The sequence below is a fragment of the Myotis yumanensis genome, unplaced genomic scaffold (genome assembly GCF_028538775.1).
Source record: "Myotis yumanensis isolate MYYU_CA2020_CCGP unplaced genomic scaffold, mMyoYum1.0.hap1 SCAF_24, whole genome shotgun sequence".
NCBI classification, from domain to species: domain Eukaryota; kingdom Metazoa; phylum Chordata; class Mammalia; order Chiroptera; family Vespertilionidae; genus Myotis; species Myotis yumanensis.
The window spans coordinates 8,686,237-8,708,115 of record NW_027223775.1 but is presented as its reverse complement, the minus strand read 5'-3'; the positions used below and the strand labels follow the sequence as shown (position 1 = coordinate 8,708,115).

General features: G+C 46.1%; 1 protein-coding gene across 1 annotated transcript; it reads left to right on the top strand.

The window, feature by feature from the left end:
• The first annotated feature begins 9,626 nt into the window (after positions 1-9,626).
• LOC139000601 (melanoma antigen preferentially expressed in tumors-like) lies at positions 9,627-14,089 on the top strand. Its single transcript, XM_070402748.1, has 4 exons — positions 9,627-9,649; positions 11,100-11,432; positions 11,819-12,424; positions 13,534-14,089. The coding sequence occupies exons 1-4, from the start codon at positions 9,627-9,629 to the stop codon at positions 14,087-14,089; spliced, it is 1,518 nt and encodes a 505-aa protein (XP_070258849.1).
• The last annotated feature ends 7,790 nt before the right edge of the window (positions 14,090-21,879 follow it).

The window sequence follows — 21,879 nt, the reverse complement described above, 5'->3', positions numbered from 1 at the left end:
GATTTCTTGGCATTGATTTTTTAGTCTGGTACACTGCCAAATTCATTTATTAAGTTTACGGATTTTTTGAATTTTTCTATGTACACTAACATGTCATCTGCAACTAATGACAGTTTACTTCTTATTTTTTTAATTTGGGAGCCATTTCTTTCTTTTTCTTGTGTGATCACTGTGGCTAGCACTTCCAGTACCATTTTGAACAGAACTGGTGAAAGCGAGCATCCCTGTCTTGTTGCTGTTCTTGAGGGAAATGGTTTTAGTTTTTGCCCATTGAGTATGATGGCGGCTGTAGGTTTTTCATATAAGGCTTTTATATGGGGAGGGATGATCCTTCTATTCCCACTTTGCTGAGTGTTTTTGTCAGAAAAAGCTGTTGCACTTGGTCAGATGCCTTTTCTGCACCTATTGATAGGATTGTGTGGTTTTTCTCTCTCAATTTGTACCTGTGATGTATCATGCTTATTGATTTGCGGATATTGTACCAGCCTTGCCTCCCTGGGATAAATCCCACTTGGTCATGGTGTATGATCTTTCTAATGTAATGCTGGATCCAGTTTGCTAGAATTTAGTTGAGGATTGCAGCATCACTGTTCAACTGGAATATTGGCTTATAAGTCTCTTTCTTTGTGGTGTCTTTTTCTGGTTTTCGGATTAGGGTAATGCTGGCTTCATAAAAATAGCTTGGAAGTGTGCCTTTCTCTTGAACTTTTTGAAAGAGTGTGAGAAAAATTGTTTTTACTTCTTCTTTGAATGTTTGGTAAAACTCCCCTTTGAAGCCATCTGATCCAGGGCTTTTGCTTTCTGGAAGCTTTTTGATTACTGTTTCAATGTTATCAGTAGTTTTCACCTTGTTCAGATTTTTTTGCTTTTTCCTGATTGAGTTTTGGAAGCTTGTATTTTTCTAGGAATGTGTCTATTTTGTCCAGATTATTGAGGGATGTTTACTGAACCAAAGATACAGAGGTAAGACGAGCACACAGGATGATTGATGCCGGACAGAGGGCTACATCTCGCTCAGGCATGTATCAAACTTTGCACTCTCACCATCGTTTTTATTGGGGTTTGGTACAAGGTCAGTGCATCAGCAGTTAATCAATTAAATCTTGTTTTGTTCTATATTATTCCAAAAGCATATTGAGGACAACTTGCAGCTGTGCCCTCCCTTTCTGTTTTACACCCACGACTATTTAATCGTAGCCTTTCTCAGGGAGGTAAATGTTTCTGGAACTCAAGATTGTGTGCCATGTTGACCCAGCGTGACTCGCAAGTCACACTGTGCTCCTGATAGAACATAAACTTCTTCATGGCAGGACTTCAGATCCTTGTTTACAGATGTCCAGCTACAGAGGTTGTCCAGTTTGTTGGAGTAGAGTCGTTTGTTGTAATTTTTTACAATCCTTTGTATATCTGTGGGGTCATTTGTTACTTCACCTCTTTCATTTTTGATTTTGTTTATTTGGGTCATCTCTCTTTGTTTCTTGGTGAGGCCGGCTAGCTGTTCATCATTGTTGTTTATCCATTCAAAGAACCGGCCCTTGGTTTCATTGTTCTTTTGTATTATTTTTTTGGTCTATTTGTTGTTCATTTCTGCTCTGATCTTTTTTTTTTTTTTTTTTTTTTGCTAAAAGTATTACAAAGGGTATTACCTAAGTGCCCTTTTTATCCCCCCCACCCTTGACAAACCCCTGCCCTCCCTTACCCCCCAGTGTCCCATGTCCATTAGTTATGCTTATATAGATGCACACAAGTCCTTCGGTTGATCTCCTACTCCCCTCCCTCCTGCCTCCCAAACCTCCCTGGCCTTCCCGCTGCAGTTTGACAATCAGTTTGAGGCAGCTCTGCCTCTGTATCTATTATTGTTCAAAAGTTTGTAATGATCTTTATTATCCATGATTGAGTGAGATTATGCTCTGATCTTTATTATCTACTTCTTTCTGAGTACTTTGGGCATTTCTTGTTGCTCTCTTTCTAATTGATTAAGTTGCAAGGTTAGATATTTCATTACCATTTTTTTCTTGTTTCGGGAGGTAGGCCTGTAGAGCTATGAACTTCCCTCTCAGGACTGCTCTCATTGTGTCCCATCGATTTTGGATTGTGTGTTTACATTGTCATTTGTTTCCAGGATGCTTTTTTATTTCTTCTTTGATCTCTTTGGTAACCCAACCATTGTTTAATAGCATTCTAGTTAGCCTCCAAGTGTTTGATTTTTTCATTGTTTTTATTGCAGTTGATTTCTAGTTTTATGCCATTGTGACCTGAGAAGATGCTTATTATGATTTCTATGCTCTTGAATTTGAAGAGACGTTGCCTGTGTCCTAATCTGTAGTCTGTCTTTGAAAATGTCCCATGTGCACTGGAGAAGTATGTATATTTGGTAGCTTTGGGATAAAATGTCCTGAAGATGTCAAGTCCATCTGAACTGGAGAGTCATTTAGGATTGCTGTTTCTTTGGAGGTTTTTTGTTTAGGGGATTTATCCAGTGGTGTCAATGGGGTATTAAAGTCCCTGACTGTGGCTATCTTGCTATCTGTCCCTTGATACCTTCCAGAAGTATGTATTTTATGTGTTTGGGTGCTCCTGTATTGGGTGCATATATGTTTACCAGAGTTTTATCTTCTTGTTGAATTGGCTCCTTTAGTATTATGCAGTGGCCTTCCTTATCTCTTGTTATGGCCTTAACTTTGAGTTCTATTTTGTCAGATATAAGCATTGCCACCCCAGCTTTTCTCTCATTTCCATTTACCTGAAACACTTTTATTTTCCATCCCTTCACTATCAGTCTGTGTGAATCCTTTGCTCTGAGGTGGGTCATGTTTTCTTATGCATTCACCTACCTTATGTCTTTTGATTGGAGCATTTAGTCCATTTACATTTAATGTTATTATTGAAATGTACTTGATTGTCATCATTTTTATTCTTATATTTTTCTTTCATCTTGCCTTTCTGTTTCTTCCTTTTTACAGCAGTCCTTTTAGCATTTCTTGCTTCGCTGGCTTGGTGTTAATAAACTCTCTTAGCCCTTTTTTTGTCTGTGAATCTCCAGATTCCATCTTCAATTTTGAATGATAGACTTTCTGGGTATGGATTCCGTCCCTTGTTTCACATCATTTTGTATATTTTATTCCATCCCCTTCTGGCCTGGTGTGTTTCTGTTGAGATATCAGTTGATATTCTAATGGGAGATCCCTTGTGGGTAACTTTCTGTCTTTCTCTGACAGCCTTTATGATTCTTACTTTGGCATTGATGTTTAATTATGATGTGGATTGGTGCTGGTCTTTTTGGGTTCATCTTGTTTGGGACTCTATGTGGTTCTTGCACTTGCATAGTTATTTTCTGCCAATATCAGGGAAGTTTTCTGTCATTATCTCTTCCAACATGTTTTCTATTCCTTGCTTCATTTCGTCTCCTATAGTAGTTCTGGTATCCTTATTATGTGGATGTTGTTTTGTTGGGTGTTGTTCCAAAGCTCCCATAGGCTCTCCTCTTGCATTTTAAACTTTCTTCATCTGACATGTTAGTTGCCTCCATTTCATTTAACTCCTTTTCTGTTGATTGCACTTTATTCATTCCTTTGCGGATTGCTTTTTTGTCTCCCTATGTTTTGTTGTAACATCGGTATTGTATCTGTGTGCTAGATTCAACTGCTTTCCCACCCAGGTTCTTTTGGGGGTGTTTCTACTGGTGTGATCTCTCAGGTCTTCTGGGATTGGTAATCTAGCAGAGCTCCCTACTTGAGCTATTTGGGTTCTCTTGGGATAGTTGGGTCTTGACTGTCAGTTTCATCTTTGTGGATGAAGTGTTATCACGGGTTAGCAATGTGACTCACCCCCAGCATTGTTTTGCAAGGTGTTTTGGATGTGATTATTGTTCCGGCTCTTGTGGAAAAGATTGTCTGAGGTCTCACTGGTATGTGCTCACTGTTTGTTCCCAAAGACCATTGCCTGGGATGGAAGATTCTTGGGGCCTGCGGCTCAGGAACTGTGCCTTTAGCCAGTGTGGTGTGACCGTCGCTGGATTAGCGTTACTCTGAAGCTCACTATGAGGGCCCGGTGCCCATGAGTGTGTGGAGGCGGGTATCTCGTAGTTTGTGGTTGAGGCAGTGGGACTCTGGCCAAAGTGATTTCCCTGTCTGAATCACGAAGGAGTTTAGGATCCAGCAGCAGACTGTCGAGAGGTAGGTAGCCGGGCGGGGGGAGGGGGGAATCCCGTGGATCCTACTGAGGGAGCCATGCACCCTTGGTTGGAAAGGCACATGCCCAGTGATAGCACACAGAAGGGCCCAGGAGCTGTCTGCAAGGGGTGTGTGCTTGTGGGGCCCACACACTGGATCAGAGTGATTGTGCTGCGCCACTGGCCCGTGTAGGGAGAAGTCCCATTTTCTGCTTTGGGGGATGAGCATCCATAGTTGGAATTGGATGCCCAATGCCTGCTTACAAAGGTGCCCAAGTATCGTCTACTGGGGCAGTGGGCTGAGGGGGTCCTTGTGCTGGAGCGGCACTACCGTGAGGACCGGATGCCTGCATGTTGTGCCTTGCAGCAGGCTCATGGGACTTGCGTGCTGGATCGGTGCAATGCAGTGACCAGAGGTCTGCAGATGAAAAGGAGGAAGTCCGACTATCTTCTGCTGGGTCGTTCAGCCCTTGGTTGGATACCTGTGTGCCCAACCAGCCAGGGCACGTCTCCTGTTTTCAGATTCCTCCAAGGTGTTCTCAAAGATTTTCACAGGAGCCCATGGCTTCCTACGTATGTGCGTCAACATGCTGATTCCTTGTTTGGGGACCAGTTGGTTCTTACTCTGACCTGGGTTGACACAGGTGACTGAGACCATGGACCACCAGGGCAACCAAGTACTGGAGGGCGTGAGGCCATTCTGAGCTGAAAGCAGCATGGAAGGAAGACATCTTCAGGTGAGCTGGTTACGGGAGCCGCCTTGGGTGTCTAGAGAAGCACTGCACCTCTTCCATTCTCATCACCAGGGAAATAGGTGGGATCTGCATCCTCAGGCCCCTCCTGGGGGAGCAGAAACAGGAGCAGCCATTGTATTCTCAGGTCCTGTCCCCCCAAAATCATTTGTTCTCCTGCCTTTCCATGGGGTAAAAGAGAGCGAGCATGAGACAAGAAGCTGTAGTGTGTTAGAGACCCCATGTTCAGCAACTCTGCTCAGAGCAGGGCTGGCATGAGAGCCCACAGACTTAACTGGTGTTTGGCATCAGGTAAGTTTTGGTCTCTTCCCCTGAGCTTGCACCACTGAGGGTTAGGGATGGTTCTTGAAACAAAGTAACAGTAGTGCACAACCTGTCCCCTGGCTACCGCCCAAGGAGATCAGGGAGGCCTGGGAGCTAGAGAATGGGGATGGAGAGACCTCGCCCTCATGCATTGGGAGGATCAGGCCTCACACAGATGCTGCTGGTACTAAGGTCACCTGGTGGTAACCCCTCCTGTTACTAGTGTCTCAGCCCCATTGAGAGTGGCTATTTCAGGACATACTGGTCCCAGGACCCTGAGAGGAGAGGTCAAGGCCATGACTGCACAGTAGTTTGGGGCAGAGAGAATTGTCAGCCCTGGGCTGCCAGAAGGTGCCCTCCTTAGTGTGATCCACCTGTGCAGAGGATGAGGCGGAGGGGCATAGTGGAGCTCAGGCCAAGAGGGAGACACCCTGGAGCTATGCCTCCTGTGGCCCCAGTGCTGGGCTGGGTTCCCCACCCCTCTCTTTCCCTCTCCCTCAGCTGTGGGAGGGCCTCCATGCACAATTGCTTCCTTGATCTTGTGGGTGACACATCATCAGTAAATTTACATACTTGCAGATCATTCCTAGTTCTCCCTGGGAATATCACGCCATCGCCTCCCCCATCCTCCTGAAGACCTGACCGGGTCCATACACCATGGCTGAGCACGGACCTGCCGAGCACCTGAATTGTGGTGGGTGATTGTCACCTAAATGGACACTCCTGCTCTCTGCCCATGACCCTGGTCGTGTCCACCGCTGCCACACAGAGAGTGGCATGTTCCCATTCTCTGGTGATTACTCTAGGCACACTCCCATCAGGCTGGCCCTGGTGATGGCCATGGGAGCCTTACACCAGGAACCAGGGCCTTCTTCTTGTGTCACCTTACCATGACCCACTCAGCGATATGAGCGCAGGCGACTGACTCAGGCCTCAGTTGCCGCACATGGAGAAGGAAGTCAATTTTTGGCCCCTGCCAAGGTCTGTTGTCTGGAGAGAGAAGTAATGAGACTTGGAAAGTGAAATGGTTGGGTAATTTCTTAAATTCTGCCAAACATGAGGAATTACTTTTGCTCATCATCGTGACTCAGAACCCAGCTTCAGGTTCACAATGGCCAGCTCCCAGAGAAGTGTAAATGAGGAACATGGTTGTGACCAAAAAAAGGATGGAGAGATCCCAGGGCAAGCCATGAGGGCAAAGAGCTTCACACTAAAGGAACTCTCCCAGAGACAGGTGCCCACATAGGCAGCAGGAAGGATGGGACCTGGGAAGCTTATCCAAACCTAAAAAGCAATGTGACAGTTCAGCAGGGCATGGAAAAGATTCTCACGCTGTGTGGAAAGTTGTATGAGCTGAAGACCCGCAAGCCATGTTTAAACTAGTCTTGAAATAGTTTGCAAAGGCTCATGTCAGTTTTTAATTCTCAAATATTTAAAATCACAGGATGCTAAGTAGTGATTTTACTACTTTATTTATTTACATGTACGGTATGTTTATAACAGAGTTTTTAATGTTGTGATAAAAATTTGTAATGGCCATTGAAAAATAACAACTTTTCCTATGGTTATTAGGATTGCTGGGCAGGGTATTAGCTGGAGGTACCATTCTGTGTGGCGTGCTCTACCGTGCAAAGCAAGAGCAGCCTATGACTTGCTCATTTTCCAGCCCAGTTGTTTTGTTTTTTCGTTTGTCTGCTCAGTCAAGTGAGGGTTCTGAGGAACCCAAGAGATACTCTGAGGAAGACCATGACATTCTCATGAGGTGTCCCTGCAGATCATCCGGAATAGCAGTGGATGCACCTTAGGCCCTCAGTGAATGTTCTTGAGTAAATCCAGGATTGAAGAGAGAGAGGAGAGGAGTCTGTCTTTGGCGGGCAAGGATCAGCTGACCCGGGGACATCCCAGATAACATGTCCACTCTGTGCCAGTGCCTCCTGCCAGCCCTCCTGCACCACCCTTGGCATTAAATGTCTAGACCCAGGCATGTCCTGGATGTGAGGCATGTTCTCCTTGGGGATGAGGGAGGAGGGACAATCCCTTGTTTAGGTCTAGATGTCATTGTGGCTGATGTGAAACCAGGTCTGGTTGGGAAGAGGCAGGGCAGGTAGTGCCAGCAGAGACTTGTGAGTTTGAAAAAGGCACAGAGGACTAAATATGTCAGGATAAGAAGAGGTCTGACTGCGGAGGGAAAGAAGCCAGGTGGAAGGGTGTCTGCTCCAAGGCTGGGTTCATAGAGTGGACGATGGGAAAGCCCATGCATGGGGACTGTTCCCCAGGGCCTGTGAAGGCCCACAGAGTCAGGGCTTGCTGTGGATCCCAGGAAGGGCATCCTCCTGCCTCTTTGGTGCCTCTTTGGATCCAGAAAGGCAGCTCGGATGTTGATTTTCCTTCTGTACAATGTAGCTTGTCATGTTCTCCAAAGCAGCTCAGAAGAATTGTGGAGAACTCGTGGTTTCTCTTATCAGTGGGTGTCCCCAGCATCAGGTTCATGATGGGCTGACTGACATTCCAGGGATGCATAAAGAGGGTCCCAGACTTGGAGCGCATTCTAAGGACCCCCCTTCATTCAAAAAAAGGTCCATAGGGCAGATGACCTGGGATCGCAGTAGGAATTTTGTGACTGGAGAAGGCGGTTGCAGAGGACGGCCCTCCTCATGGGCTCAGAGGCTACTGTGTCCTGTCCATAAGTGAGGGCCATGATGAGAGCAGGTGGCAGGTGACCAGGATGTGGTGAAAACATCCCCCAAATTCATGTGTGGGTGCTGGGACTCGGCGGGGCCTGTCCAATACTGGGCAGGAAGTTCTCCTGCCCCTTGTGCCATAGCACATGCCCTGTGCGGGGGTGGATAGAGGAGTGTTTCTTGCTCATGAAGAAGGTATGTTTGCCTCAGACTTTGTTTCTAGGTCATTCTTAGTGGTTCCTACTACCTCCTTGTATCTCCTGGGCACTGGGATCTCATAGAGGCTGCCTGAGCTTGGGCTCCTACAGTTTTCCAGTTTCCGCCTGGTGCATATAATGTCTGTGTTAAAGAGAAAATCTCAGCCCCCAGGTGGCACCCTCAGGCTAAAAGCCCATGATACCAAGTCTAGACTCAAATGCTGACCTCATTACAGTTTGAACCTCTTCCAGAAACCTCAACAGCCAGTCTGGAATTTTCTGGTCAACACCACTGTGGTAATGTGTCACGTGGTCCCTCTGCCTGGAACATGAGAGTTGTTTGGGCATCACAATGCAGGGGGTAGACAAGAGCAGAAAAGTTGCTCCTCTCTGCCTCTGTCTCTCTCTCGCTCTCTCGCCCCCAACCCCCAAGCTCTCTCTCTCTGGTTCTCTCTCTGTCTGTCTCTCCCTCAATTTCAATAGATCTGATGTGTGACCCAGTACAGCATGGGGATATCTCAAACTATGGCAGATCCTTACATGCCAAGTACAGCTTCAAATCTTCTGAAGGGGAAGGTGTATCTGTGCACTGAGCTTAATCCTGAGGGAGGACATCTTCCCTCACGATCTGAGTGAGAGTTTTAGGCGTGGGCCCAGAAGGAGCTTTTTGAAGCCAAATTTGCATGGATTGTTCCCTAGGGTTGAGCAAACATTAGTTATTTATACAGACTTTGGCAATCATGTTAGTCCCTGGAACTTGGCTGGGACTAACCTGCTGCCTGTGAAAGGTTGGGATGTGGAAGAGGATGCCTGAGCTAAAGAGAATGCCCTCTGTCGCAGCTCCTTGATAAGGATACACAGGTCTTTTGGCCCACATTTATTTTTCTCTGTGCCTCCAAGATTCCAAAGAGCCCACGACTCTCACCCCTCAGTGGCTTTCAGAATTGGATAAGTCACATCCCAGGTTGAGCTGCCACACCCCTCCTCTGGCCTCTCCACAACCCACGTTTTCACATTTAATTTTCTCAAGCCAGTTTGCTGAGCTGGTCTGGTTCTTCTGGGAGGAAATGCCCTTTACGTCCACAGAGGGAGGGTGACAGAATCTCCTGCCTATACTCCCCGTCAGCTTGGGTTTAAGGGGTCCACCCAGTTTCCTCCTTCACCGCTAGCCTTTTAAGTACTCAAGTTTATGCAGTCAGAGTCTTTTAGTTTCCCAAATGTTCACCTTGTCCTGGGTAATTCCCTTGGTCCCATTACAAACGTGCAGCCCCTCCCCTCTCCTGATCAGCCCCTAGATGTGATTTTGGCCGGACCTCCTCTGGGGAAGGCATGCTCCTCAAAATCTGGAAGACCAACTGTCCCTCTGTTCCTGTTGGAATGGGCACGGGATTTGCAATTGTAGGTAACATCAAGTCTCAGGGACTGTTTGGTCCTCAATACTGTTGCATTGAAATTCTTTCTCTCTTGAGATGATACCACTGTCTCCCTAAAGGTGTGTTAACGGGAACATTAGGGAATTTTGATGTGGCACCAACACCCCCATCAAGTCTACTTCCAGTTTGGTTTCCTTTTCTTTTCCTTTCATGCATGGACCTGGGGTTCAGCTGGAGGTGTGGAGAGTGCAAAACCCCATCAGGGTTAAATGCCTGGAGATCCAGGACTAAGGTTCTGCTCTCAGGTGGAAGTAGCCATTTCAGCTAGGACCTCAAAAGGAAGGTGTGGTCAGACGAGGTATAATGGCTTCCGAGGAGGCCGAGGTGGGAACAGAGGCTAGAGCATGAGAGTCAATGCCCAGGTCTGAGCACAGGGCTCCCTTCACCACGCCCCTCTGGTGAGTCAGGAGCCTAAGGTGGTCCACAAGGACCTGCAGGCCAAGAACCCAGAGATTTGTCCTTTCTTCCTTACAAATGAGCAGACTTTGCCTTTGCCTCTGGGTGCAGGTTTGCCTTAATGCAAAACGTTTTGATTTCTCTTTTGATGTTTGCCATGCATAGAGGTTCACAGGGCAAGTTTCCCCTGTGTCTGAAAGTCGAGTGTTTCTAAGGAGCCTATTGTAGGCCAACGTGGCAAAATCCTTTTTGTAGTTTTTAGCGGCCGGGCTGTGCGTGTGAAAACAGGTCTTAATGGAAAGTCTTTCATAACAGCCAATTGATGTTTAGAAAGAGTGGAAGGGGGTGGGGGGAGGGAGAGAGAGAGAAACATTGATGTGAGAAACATCCATCAGCTGGCTCCTGCCCACCCCCTAACGGGGGTTAGGAATGGAGCCCTCAAGTGACCTTTGGGGGCACGGGAGGATGCTCACCGCACTGAGCAACACTGACCAGGGCTTGCAGTCTCTTATTGAGAGGAGCCTTACTTGTGACATGTGAGCCCTCTGTTGTCATGGATAAAGTGGTCATTCTAATATTCATAGAAGGGGCACACAATAAAATGTACATGTTGGAATTAATGGTTATTTTTCTCACCTGCAGCTCTCCCATGCTTTAGAAAACGTTTGTGGTGCTTTTAGGATTCCTCATTTAAAAGGTGTCAAAGGCCTCAATGGTACCCATTGTGTGGGTGTTCCTTAATCTTCCCCATCTATTTTATTTCCTGGAACTTAGCAAGAGGCAGTCCTGGGCCACGGGCTGCTCCCTACTCCAGGTGTTTTCAGCCCTTCAGTGATCCTCAGAAACGTTTTCCCTGGAAAGGTTGGGATCATCTCTCTGGTTTCCCAGGACTCACTGCACAGCAGAATTCCAGCTAGCCAGTGGGTAGATGTGGGAGGGGTCCAGTGGTCATCTCACCCCTCCTTGGTGCCTGGTTCTTGTCCTGCCAGTGTCAGAGGAGAGGCAGGGCTGAGTGGCTTTGCGGCCCCTAAGCAGAAAACGGGGTTGTGGTAAATTGGGGGCGCTCCAGTTGTTGCGGGAGCAGTGCCTTTGGCCCTCAGCTGGTCCCTCTGAAGGGAGAAAGACCGGGGTTGCTCATGCTCAGCCTGACAAGATGCCTTGCTCCCGGCTGTCTCCCAGGATCTCTTTCATAGCAGCTTCATGGGGATGAGCCTTCCGGCTCCACGCAGACTCCTGGAATTGGCATGTCAGAGCCTGCTGAGGGATGAAGCCTCGGCCATCGCTGCTCTGGAGTGGCTTCCTGTGGAGCTCTTCCCACCTCTGTTCATGGCAGCCTTCGCTGGGAAGCACAGCAAAGTCCTGAAGGCCATGGTGCAGGCTTGGCCCTTCCCCTGCCTCCCTCTGGGGGCCCTGATGAACCATCGGCAGCCTCACCAGGATATCTTGCAGGCTGTGCTGGAGGGACTCGATGCCCTGCTTGCCCAGGAGACTCGACCCAGGTACAGGGGATCCAGTAGCCTGGGAGCACCCTGGGGATCTGAGCAGTTACAGCTGGGATCCGGGTGTGTGCAGGGCCAAAGGGAGAGCTGAGGGAGGCCTTGGAGCCACTGCTGGGGTCATTCTGGGAACAGGCTTCGGATAGATAGGGCTGATGAAGATGCCGAGGGTGACCCAAGGGACACGAGCCCACTCCTTCCTGGTGGCACCTAAAGGTACCAGGAATGGGGACCATGAAGGACCCCAGTAGCACCAGGAGCAGCTGATACCTGGGCCATGGAGTCAAAGTCCAGTCAGGTGTCTGGCCCAGCTGCCCAGATTCCTAGACTCATGGTCTTATTCCTTGTTATCTTAATGCACCCCAGCAGATCTCCTATTTTCTCCACAGGAGATGGATACTGCAGGTGCTCAATTTACAGAAGAGAGTTCATCAGGAGTTCTGGATCCTGTGGGACATAACCAGAGCCCAAGTGTGCTCACTGCTGGAGCCTGAGGCCCCACAGCCCAGGAGGAAGAGGGGGAAAGTGCACAGCTTAACGGCCAGGCCAAATTCACCCTTGGCCCCCGTGGAGGTGTTAGTAGACCTTTGCCTCAAGAAAGGTGTCCTTGATGAGTCCCTCAGCTACCTGATTAAGAAAGTCAGCGAGAGGAGAGGTTTGCTGCACCTTTGCTGTAAGAAGCTGAAGGTGTTTGCGATGTCAAAGCAAAACATTAACATCCTGGATATGGTGCAGCTGGACTCTGTCCAGGATTTGGAGGTAAACTGTACCTGGAAGCTGTCCACTCTGAGGAAGTTCGCTCCTTACCTGGGCCAGATGGGCAATCTGCGCCGGTTCCTGCTCTCCCACGTCTTTACGTCTTCTCACACCACCTTGGAGCAGGAGGAGCAGTGTGTCAGCCTGGTCTCCTCTCAGTTCCTCAGCCTGCCCCACCTCCAGGAGCTCTATTTGGACGATGTCTCCATCCTCAAAGGCCGCCTGGACGAGATCCTCAGGTGAGGGGTGGCGAGGTTTCCCTGCCGACCAGAGCGAGTCCCTTTCCATTTCAGCGCACAGTGACGGGCTCTCCCGTGTGCCGTCCCTCAGCAGTGCTAGAGTGCCTGAGCCACTAGGCGGTCCACACAGTCAGTGTCTTGTTCACTGCTCTGTCTCCTTGCATGTTGTGTCATAACCCCCCAGACAAAGGTAGGACGTATGCACTAGGACAGAGGCTAGTAAAGAGACTCCTTGCTAGGAATTGGCGTAATGGAGGCTTCGGGACAGGGGATGGTAGCTTTGGGAATCCTTCTGAGTGGTGTCTAAGGGAAGATGATGCAATAGAAACAAGTGAGGATTGCAATGACTAGGGGAAAGCCAATCAAAGGTGCGGTTTCAGGGGTTAAGTTCCGCACTTAGAGATTTGGCCATGGCAGCCTTTCACTCCAAACCTGCCTCAATCACCTGTCTGCCAAGGGTTGCCATAGGCTCTCGCAAACAGAATGCCTGGTAAATGCAGGATTCTGGAGGGAGGCATTACGAGATGGGATAGGTGGTTTGTGGACAATGCAGTGATCTAAGTTCCTGGAGGGTGGCGGCCCTCGCTGGATGTTGCCTGACTGTGCCCAGGTTAGCCCTTTCTGCACATCTGCCAGAGGCCTCATTGGGCTAAGAGATGATGGTGACAGGGGTCTAGGCTGTGGCTGGAAGGAAGCCCGAGTTGCAGGCATTTCGGGACATGTCTCCAATACTAAAATGCACTGGTTGCCTCCTGCTTCAGACCCTGGGCCAGGCTCCTTTCTGAGCTCCTCCCATCTTTACCTCCCATCTTTATGTTCACAACACCTGTGTGTTTGGGCTGGGGGTGTATGATGAGTAAATGGAGTGTGTGAGGTTTCATCCAGTTGGATCCGTCACGGAGCAGATAACAGATGGAGAAAGATTCCACTCAAATTTGCTCTGACGTGAATGTCCCTTTTCACTGTGCAACATGCTGGGTTTGATCATCATCTGGAACACTGTAGGCTTCGGTGACATGGGCCTCTTCACCCTGAAGGCCTGGATCATCCTCACCTGCCTCTGCCCACCAGGTCCATCCCCCACATGTAACTGCTCTGTGTCTCCCCAGGTGCCTGAAGACCCCCTTGGAGACCCTGTCCATCACTAACTGCCTGCTTTTCGAAAGAGACTTGAGACATCTCTCCCAGCACCTGAATGTCAGCCAGCTCAAAAGCCTGAGTTTCAGTGGGCTCAACCTGACCAATATCAGTTCTGGGTCACTCCAATTTCTGTTAGAGAGAGCCTCCCCCACTCTCCAGGACCTGGACTGGGATGAGTGTGGGATCATGGACCCCCAGTTCCTGGACATCCTGCCTGCCCTGAGCCACTGCTCTCAGCTCATGACCCTCAGTTTCTGTGAAAACCCCATCTCTATGACCGTCCTGGAGGACCTGCCTCGCCACATCGTCGGGCTGAGCAAGCTGTATTGCGTGATTTATGCGGCCCCCCTGGAGAGTTACGAGGAAAGGAGCGGCACCATCAACCTGGGCCGACTTGCCCAGATGCATGCCGTGCTGAAGCAGATGCTGCAGCAGTTGGGGCGGCCCGGCATGGTCTGGCTCTGTGCTTACCCCTGTCCTCACTGTGGCTGTAGAACCTTCCATGACCCAACTCCCATTCTGTGATCCTGTTGCTTGAGTGTCTAGCTGGGTGCCCATCTGGGCACTTGGGCACTGAAGCCCAGACATAAGTGTACCATACAGGAACACAGCAGCCAGTTTCAGACAACTACTCGGGGTTGGGGGGGAAATGCTGGCAGGGGACTCGATGGTTTCTTTGGGGAGATTTGTCCTAAGGAGTTTGAAATATGCACCTGAATCTCTCATGGGGAGGGATTGAGGCTTGGGTGGTAGATGCGGGGATTACCTTTGCTTGAAGGGTTGTGAATAATTGTCAGTAATAAAGAGAACTGGATGTTAACCGTCTGGTGTGCTCTATGACATGTTAACCTGATTCTCCCACCTGCAGTTACTGGACAAGTAAGAAGGCATGAGCATCGTGATGGGCAGACACTAGGCTGGTGGAGGTTGGGTCAAGGAGATCACATCACCATTTATCCTTTCTGGTTTGGTGGTTCTTTCTGGTGCACCGGTACCTACTCACTCACCTCTGTGACTGTTCAGTGGGTCAGCACACACAAGGGCCATCCACAGGGACTGGAACAAGTGCCTTCCAGTGAGCACCACTGAGGTACAACTGCTCTGGGGCCGTCACGGGGAGCTAGTCCAGGCCCTGGACTCAAACACTCCTCCCCACTGGGAGCCTCCATCGCTGGCCTGTGGCCCCTCCATGGCCGGGATTCCCTGTGCACAAGTCAGGCCCCCAGTACTGAAAGGGACATCAGCCTGCCAGGGAGCCAGAGCCATGGCCTCACATGTCCATGCCTGTCATTCACTGCATCCAGCCCCTTCTTGAATTCAAGTTCTTGTGGCCTGTAAATACATTTACATTCTTTTCAGCAAAATACTAAGCTGGCATAAACCTCTGCTTTGTTCTGTGTCCCATCCTAAGAATAAGACATCCTTTTGTGGAGGATGGTCTAATGTTAGAAGACTTTCCCCTCGTGATCCTCCTTCCCATCAATCAAGGAGGTGGTAAAGCAACGCTGAGCCAGTGACAGGCCCCGGGTCTGAAGAGTGGACAACCCAAGCCAGTTCCCGGAGAGCACTTAAGTGGACACAGGTGAAGGTCACACCGGGGAGATGGGGGTATGGAGGCCCACCCTGAGGGGCAATACAACCAAGTGAAAGGGAGATGTCCCAGTGTGCTCTTGGATCCCATAGTCAATGGACAGTTAGCTGCCCAGCAAGGAACAGGCTCCCTGCCCACTTGCCACTGCATTCTGGCCCTCTGCTGTCTCAGTTCTCTCACTGAGTGGCCTGCCAGAGGAGCACCTAGGGAGAAGGCCACACATCCAGGCCCAGGAGCAGGGCTCCATTTGCCTGTATGTCTCCCTAAATGTAAGGAAGTCAGTCCTGCTTTTTCCCCTTCTACTGCCTCTCATTCAGTGCCAGCCGCTCACGTGCTTGTTGCTCTCTGCTGGGTGTCAGCAGCTTCTTAGCTTGTCACATACAGCAGCTGGCACTTTGTTCTCTTTTTATTGCCATTCCTTTCTTTTTCTTCTACCTTCTAGTCTTCCAGCTTGGGCCCATCAGCGCAGGAGCTCATTTTTCCATTTCTTAAGTACATTTCTTCTTTTTATTTATATATTTTTATTTTTTTTGCTAAAAGTATTACAAAGGGTATTACCTAAGTGTCTTTTCTACCCCCCACCCCCCAGGCCCTTGACAATCCCCTGCCCTCCCTTGCTCCCAGTGTCTTATGTCCATTAGTAATGCTTATATGCATGCATATAAGTCCTTTGTTTGATCTCTTACTCCCCTCCCTCCTGACCCCAAACCTCCCTGGCCTTCCCTCTGCAATTTGACAATCAGTTTGAGGCAGCTCTCCCTCTGTATCTATTATTGTTCAAAAGTTTGTAATGATCTTTATTATCCATGATTGAGTGAGATTATGTCGTATTTTTCCTTTATTGACTGGCTTGTTTCATTAGCATAATGCTCTCCAGTTCCATCCTTGCCCTTTCAAATGGTAAGAATTCCTTCTTTTTTACAGCAGCATAGTATTCCATCCTGTAGATGTACCATTGTTTTCTAATCCATTCATCTGTTGATGGGCACTTAGGCTGTTTCCAGATCTTAGCTATGGTGAATTGTCCTGCTTTGAACATATGGTTGCACATATCCTTTCTGATTGGTGTTTCTGTTTTCTTGCGATATATTCCTAGAAGTGGGATCATAGGGTCAAATGGGAGTTCCATTTTTAGTTTTTTGAGGAAAATCCATACTGTCTTCCTTAGTGGCTGCACCAGTCTGCATTCCCACCAGCAGTGCACAAGTGTTCCTTTTTCTCCACATCCTCTCTAGCACTTGTCGTTTGCTGATTTGTTGATGATGGCCATTCTGACAGGTGTGAGATGGTACCTCATTGTTGTTTTGGTTTGCATCTCTCAGATGATTAGTGACTTTGAGCATGTTTTCATATGTCTCTTAGCTTTCTGAATGTTCTCTTTTGAAAGGTGTCTATTTAGATCCTTTGCCCATTTTTTGATTGGATTGTTTATCTTCTTTTTGTTAAGATGTATGTGTTCCCTATACATTGTGGAGATTAGGCCCTTATCAGATATGACGTTGGCAAATATGTTTTCCCACGTAGTGGGTTTTCTTGTTGTTTTTTTGATGGTTTCTTTTGCTGTGCAGAAGCTTTTTATTTTGATGTAGTCCCATTTGTTCATTTTCTCTTTAGTTTCAACTGCCCTAGGAGCTGTTTCAGTGCAGAAATTGCTTCGGCATATGTCTGAGATTTTGTTGCCTTTGGATTCTTCTAGAATTGTTATGGTTTCATGTCATACATTTAAGCCCTTTATCCATTTTGAGTTTATTCTTGTGTACAGTGCAAGTTGGTGGTCTAGTTTAATTTTCTTGCATATGTCTGTCCAATTTTCCCAACACCACTTATTGAAGAGACTATCTTTGCTCCATTGTATGTTCTTGCCTCCTTTGTCAAATATTAATTGAGCATATTGGTTTGGGCTAATTTCTCAACTCTATTCTATTCCACTGATCTATATGTCTGTTCTTGTGCCAGTACCAGGCAGTTTTGAGAACAGTGGCTGTGTAATACAGCTTGATATCTGGCATTGAGATCCCACCTGCTTTGTTCTTTCTCAGGTTCGCTGCAGGTATTCAGGGTCTTTTTTTATTCCAGATGAATTTTTGGAGAGTTTGGTCTAGATCTTTGAAGTAGGCCATTAGTATTTTAATGGGAAGTGCGTTGAATTTATAGATTGCTTTGGGTACTATGGACATTTTAATGATGTTGATTCTATCAATCCAAGACCACGGTATGTTCTTCCATCTCTTTATGTCTTCCTCTACCTCCTTTTTCAACGTCCTGTAGTTTTCTGAGTACAGGACTTTTACCTCTTTAGTTAAGCTTATTCCTAGGTATTAATTTTTTTGGTGCGATGGTAAATGGGATTGTTTTTATAATCTCTCTTTCTGCAAGTTCACTATTGGTGTTTAGAAATGCCACAGATTTCTTGGGGTTAATTTTGTATCCTTCTACATTACCAAATTCATGTATTAAATCTGGTGGTTTTTTGATGGAGTCTCTAGGGTTTTCTATGTATAATATCATGTCATCTGCAAATAAGGACAGTTTTACTTCTTCTTTTCCAATTTGGATGCCTTTTATTTCTACTTCTTGTCTAATTGCAATGGCTAATACTTCCAGGACTATGTTGAACAGGAGCAGTGAGAGTGGGCATCCCTGTCTTGTTCCTGTTCTTAGGGGAAATGGTGTTCGTTTTTGTCCATTTAGTATGATGTTGGCTGTGGCCTGTCATATATGGCGTTTATTATGTTGAGGTATGATCCTTCTATTCCCACCTTTCTGAGAGTTTTTATCAAAAATGGGTGTTGGATTTTGTCAAATGCTTTTTCTGCATCAATTGATATGACCATGTGGTTTTTTTCTTTCAATTTGTTTATGTGATGTATCACGTGTATTGATTTACGGGTGTTGTACCATCCTTGCATCCCTAGGATAATTCCTACTTGGTCATGGTGTATGATCCTCTTGATGTACTGCTGGATCCGATTTGCTAAGATTTTGTTGAGGATTTTGGCATCTTTGTTCATGAGGGATAATGGCCTGTAATTCTCTTTCATTGTGTTGTCTTTACCTGGTTTTGGTATTAGGGTGATGCTGGCTTCATAGAATGTGTTCGGAAGTGTTTCTTCCCCTTGACCTTTTTGTAGTAGTCTGAGGAGGATAGGTTTTATTTCTTCCTTGAAAGATTGGTAAAACTCCCCTGAGCCGTCTGGTCCTGGGCTCTTTTTTGCTGGAAGCTTTTTGATGACTGCTTCAATTTCTTCCATAGTTATTTGTATGTATAATATCATGTCATCTTCAAATAAGGACAATTTTACTTCATCTTTTCCAATTTGGATGCCTTTTATTTCTTCTTCTTGTCTGATTGCAATGGCTAATACTTAAAGGACTATGCTCAAATATTAATTGAGCATATTGGTTCGGGCTAATTTCTGGCCTCTCTATTCTATTCCACTGATCTATATGTCTGTTCTTGTGCCAGTACCAGGCAGTTTTGAGAACAGTGGCTTTGTAATACAGCATGATATCTGGTATTGAGATCCCACCTACTCTGTTCTTTTTAGATTCGTCCTGGTTGAGTTTTGGAATGTTGTATTTTCCTAGGAATTTGTCCATTTCTTCCAGGTTGTCTAGTTTGTTGGAGTAGAGTTGTCCATAGTATTGTTTAACTACATTTGGATATCTGTGGGGTCTGTTGTTATTTCGCCTCTATCATTTCTGATTTGATTTATTTGGGACCTCTCTCTTTGCTTCTTGATGAGCCTGGCTAGGGGTTTGTCAATCTTTTTTTATCCTTTCAAAGAGCCAGCTCTTGGTTTCATTGATTTTATGTATTGTTTTTTGGGTCTCTATGCCATTTATTTCTGCTCTACTCTTTATTATCTCCTTCCTTCTGCTCACTCTGGGGTTTTCTTGTTGCTCTCTTGCTAATTCTTTGAGTTGAAGAGTTAGATGATTTATTACTATTTTTTCTTGTTTTTTGAGATAGGCCTGTAGAGCTATAAACTTCCCTCTCAGGACTGCTTTCATTGTGTCCCATAGGTTTTGGATTGTTGTGTTTTCATTGTCATTAGTGTCCAGGATGTTTTTAATTTCTTCTTTGATCTCATTGGTAACCCAATCAATATTTAATAACATGCTATTCTGCTTCCAAGTGTTTGAGTATTTTCGGTTGTTTTTATTGTAGTTTATTTCTAACATTATGCCATTGTGGTCTGAGAAGATGCTTTTTATGTTTTCAATCTTCTTGAATTTGTGGAGACTTTGCTTGTGACCCAATATGTGGTCTATTTTTGAATATGTCCCATGAGCACCTGAGAGGAATGTATATTCCATGACTTTGGGGTGAAGTGTTCTGAAGATGTCAATTAAGTCCATCTGATCTAGTGAGTCATTTAGGATTGCTGTTTCTTTGCTGATCGTTTGTCTAGCGGATTTATCCAGTGATATCAGTGGTGTATTAAAGTCCCCTACTATGATTGTATTGTTGTCGATCTCTCCCCTGATATCTTGCATGAGTTTTCTTATGTATGTGGGTGCTCCTGCAATGGTTGCATATAAGTTTATCAGAGTTATATCCTCTTGTTGTATCGATCCCTTTAGTATTATGAAGTGGCCTTCCTTATCTTTTGTTATGGCCTTCACTTTGAGATGTATTTTGTCCGATATAAGTATTGCTACCCCAGCTTTCTTTTCCTTTCCATTTGCCTGAAAGATATTTTTCCCTCCCTTCACTTTCAGTCTGTGTGAGTCCCTTCTAATGAGGTGGGTCTCTTATAGACAGCAGATGTATGGGTCATGTTTCTTTATCCATCCAGCCACTCGATGTCTTTTAGTTGGAGCATTTAGTCCGTTTACATTTAAAGTTATTATTATTATTACTTGTTTGTAGCCATTTCTTTTTGTGGCTTTTTGTGTGTGGCTGTTTTCTTTCTGAGCTTTTTATTTCTTCTTTTTACACCAGTTCCTTTAGTATTTTTTGCATGGCTGGCTTGGTGGTGATAAACTCCCTTAGCCTTTTTATGTCTGTGAAGCTTCTTATTTCCCCTTCAATTTTGGATGATAGCCTTGCTAGATAGAGTATTCTTGAATTCAGTCCTTTGCTTTGCATCACTTTGTAGATTTCCATCCATTGTTTTCTGGTATGTTGTGTTTCTGTTGAGAAATCATTTGATAATCTAATGGGAGATTCCTTACATGTAACTTTCCATCTCTCTCTGCAGCCTGTAAGATTCTCTCTTTGTCCTGAACATTTGCCATGGTAATTATGATGTGTCTTGGTGTGGGTCTTTTCGGGTTCACCTCTGTGCTTGTGTCACTTTTTTCTTCCCCACCTCAGGGAAGTTTTCTGATATTATTTCTTCGAATAGTTTTCTAATCCATGTTCATCTTTCTGTTGTTCTGGCACCCCTATTATTCGTATGTTGTTTCGTTCCATGTTGTCCCAAAGATCCCTTAGGCTCTCCCCCTGTCTTTTAATTTTTTTCTCCAATTGCAGGAGAGTGTTTTGCTTTCTTGTCTTCTAATTCGCTAATTCGGTCCTTTGCTTCTCCTAGTCTACTGTTGATACTTTCAATGTTTTTTTGTTGTTGTTGTTGCAGCTATGTCGCTCTTCTTTTCTTCTTGGGACTTACTTAAGTTGTTGATTTTTTCATCTGTTTCTTCTGTCTTTTTGCATATGGTATTGATTTTTTTCCTCCATCCAGTGCATGTACTCTAGGACCCTTATTCTTAATTCTTTTTCCGTCATGTTGCATGCCTCCGTCTCACTTAGCTGCTTTTCTGGTGAGTCCTTTTCTTTTCTTTGGGGGTTTCTTTGTCTACCCATGTTTGATCTCACTGACATATCTAGTTGTTGAGTTGTTCCGTGGCTGCTGCCTGGGTGGCAGTGTCTGCTCCCTGGGCGGCAGAGGCTCCTCGGGCTGTGGTTGCCCCTTGGGCAGTTGTGGTAGCAGCTGCTCCTCCGTTGGTAGCAGGGCCTCTGGTGGGTGCTGTTCACAGCTGTGGTGGCTCTTCTGGCTGATAGGGGGAGACTTCACACACAGTAACTGTTCCCCAGACAGAGCATGTGGTGCTCAGGAGGCCGCTGTTGCTTGAATCTGCTGCGTTGATTTAAAGGCACCAAATACAACCCAACAAGGCACAATGTACCAGGCACTGAACACGAATGTATTTATGATATTAATAACCCCAAATAAAGGTGCCCACCCGAGTAAAGAGTGCTAGGAGATAAGAAAGAAGAGAAAAAGATAGAAGAGAATAAAGAAAGAAAGAAAAAGGAGTGCAAAAATGAAATTGGAAAAAGGGAGGGAAAATAGAAGAGGAAAAGAAAAAAAAGTAAGAGAGAAAAGCGAATGAAGTGTAAGAGGGGAAGAGACTATTTATATGTGGAGAAAACTCCTATACAACCACCACTAATCCCAACAAATTACAACAACAGATTCCTGGAGATGAATACAAACTACAAACAACCAATAATATCAAGCGACGCAAGGGAAAACAGAAGCACACAAATAACCGGGGAGGAGGGGGCAGAAAAATAAAAAAGAATAAGCAGAATAACCTCACAAACAATCCTAAAAAAAGCCCCAATATACTCGTCAATCAAGCACACAACAATAAAACAATAGAGAGAGAAAAGAAGAAGAAGAAAAAAAAATTTGGATAGTGAAGGAAGATAAGGGAAAGGTGTATAAGGATTTAGAGCAGGGGATTGGACAAAGGATATATAAGTAGGGTG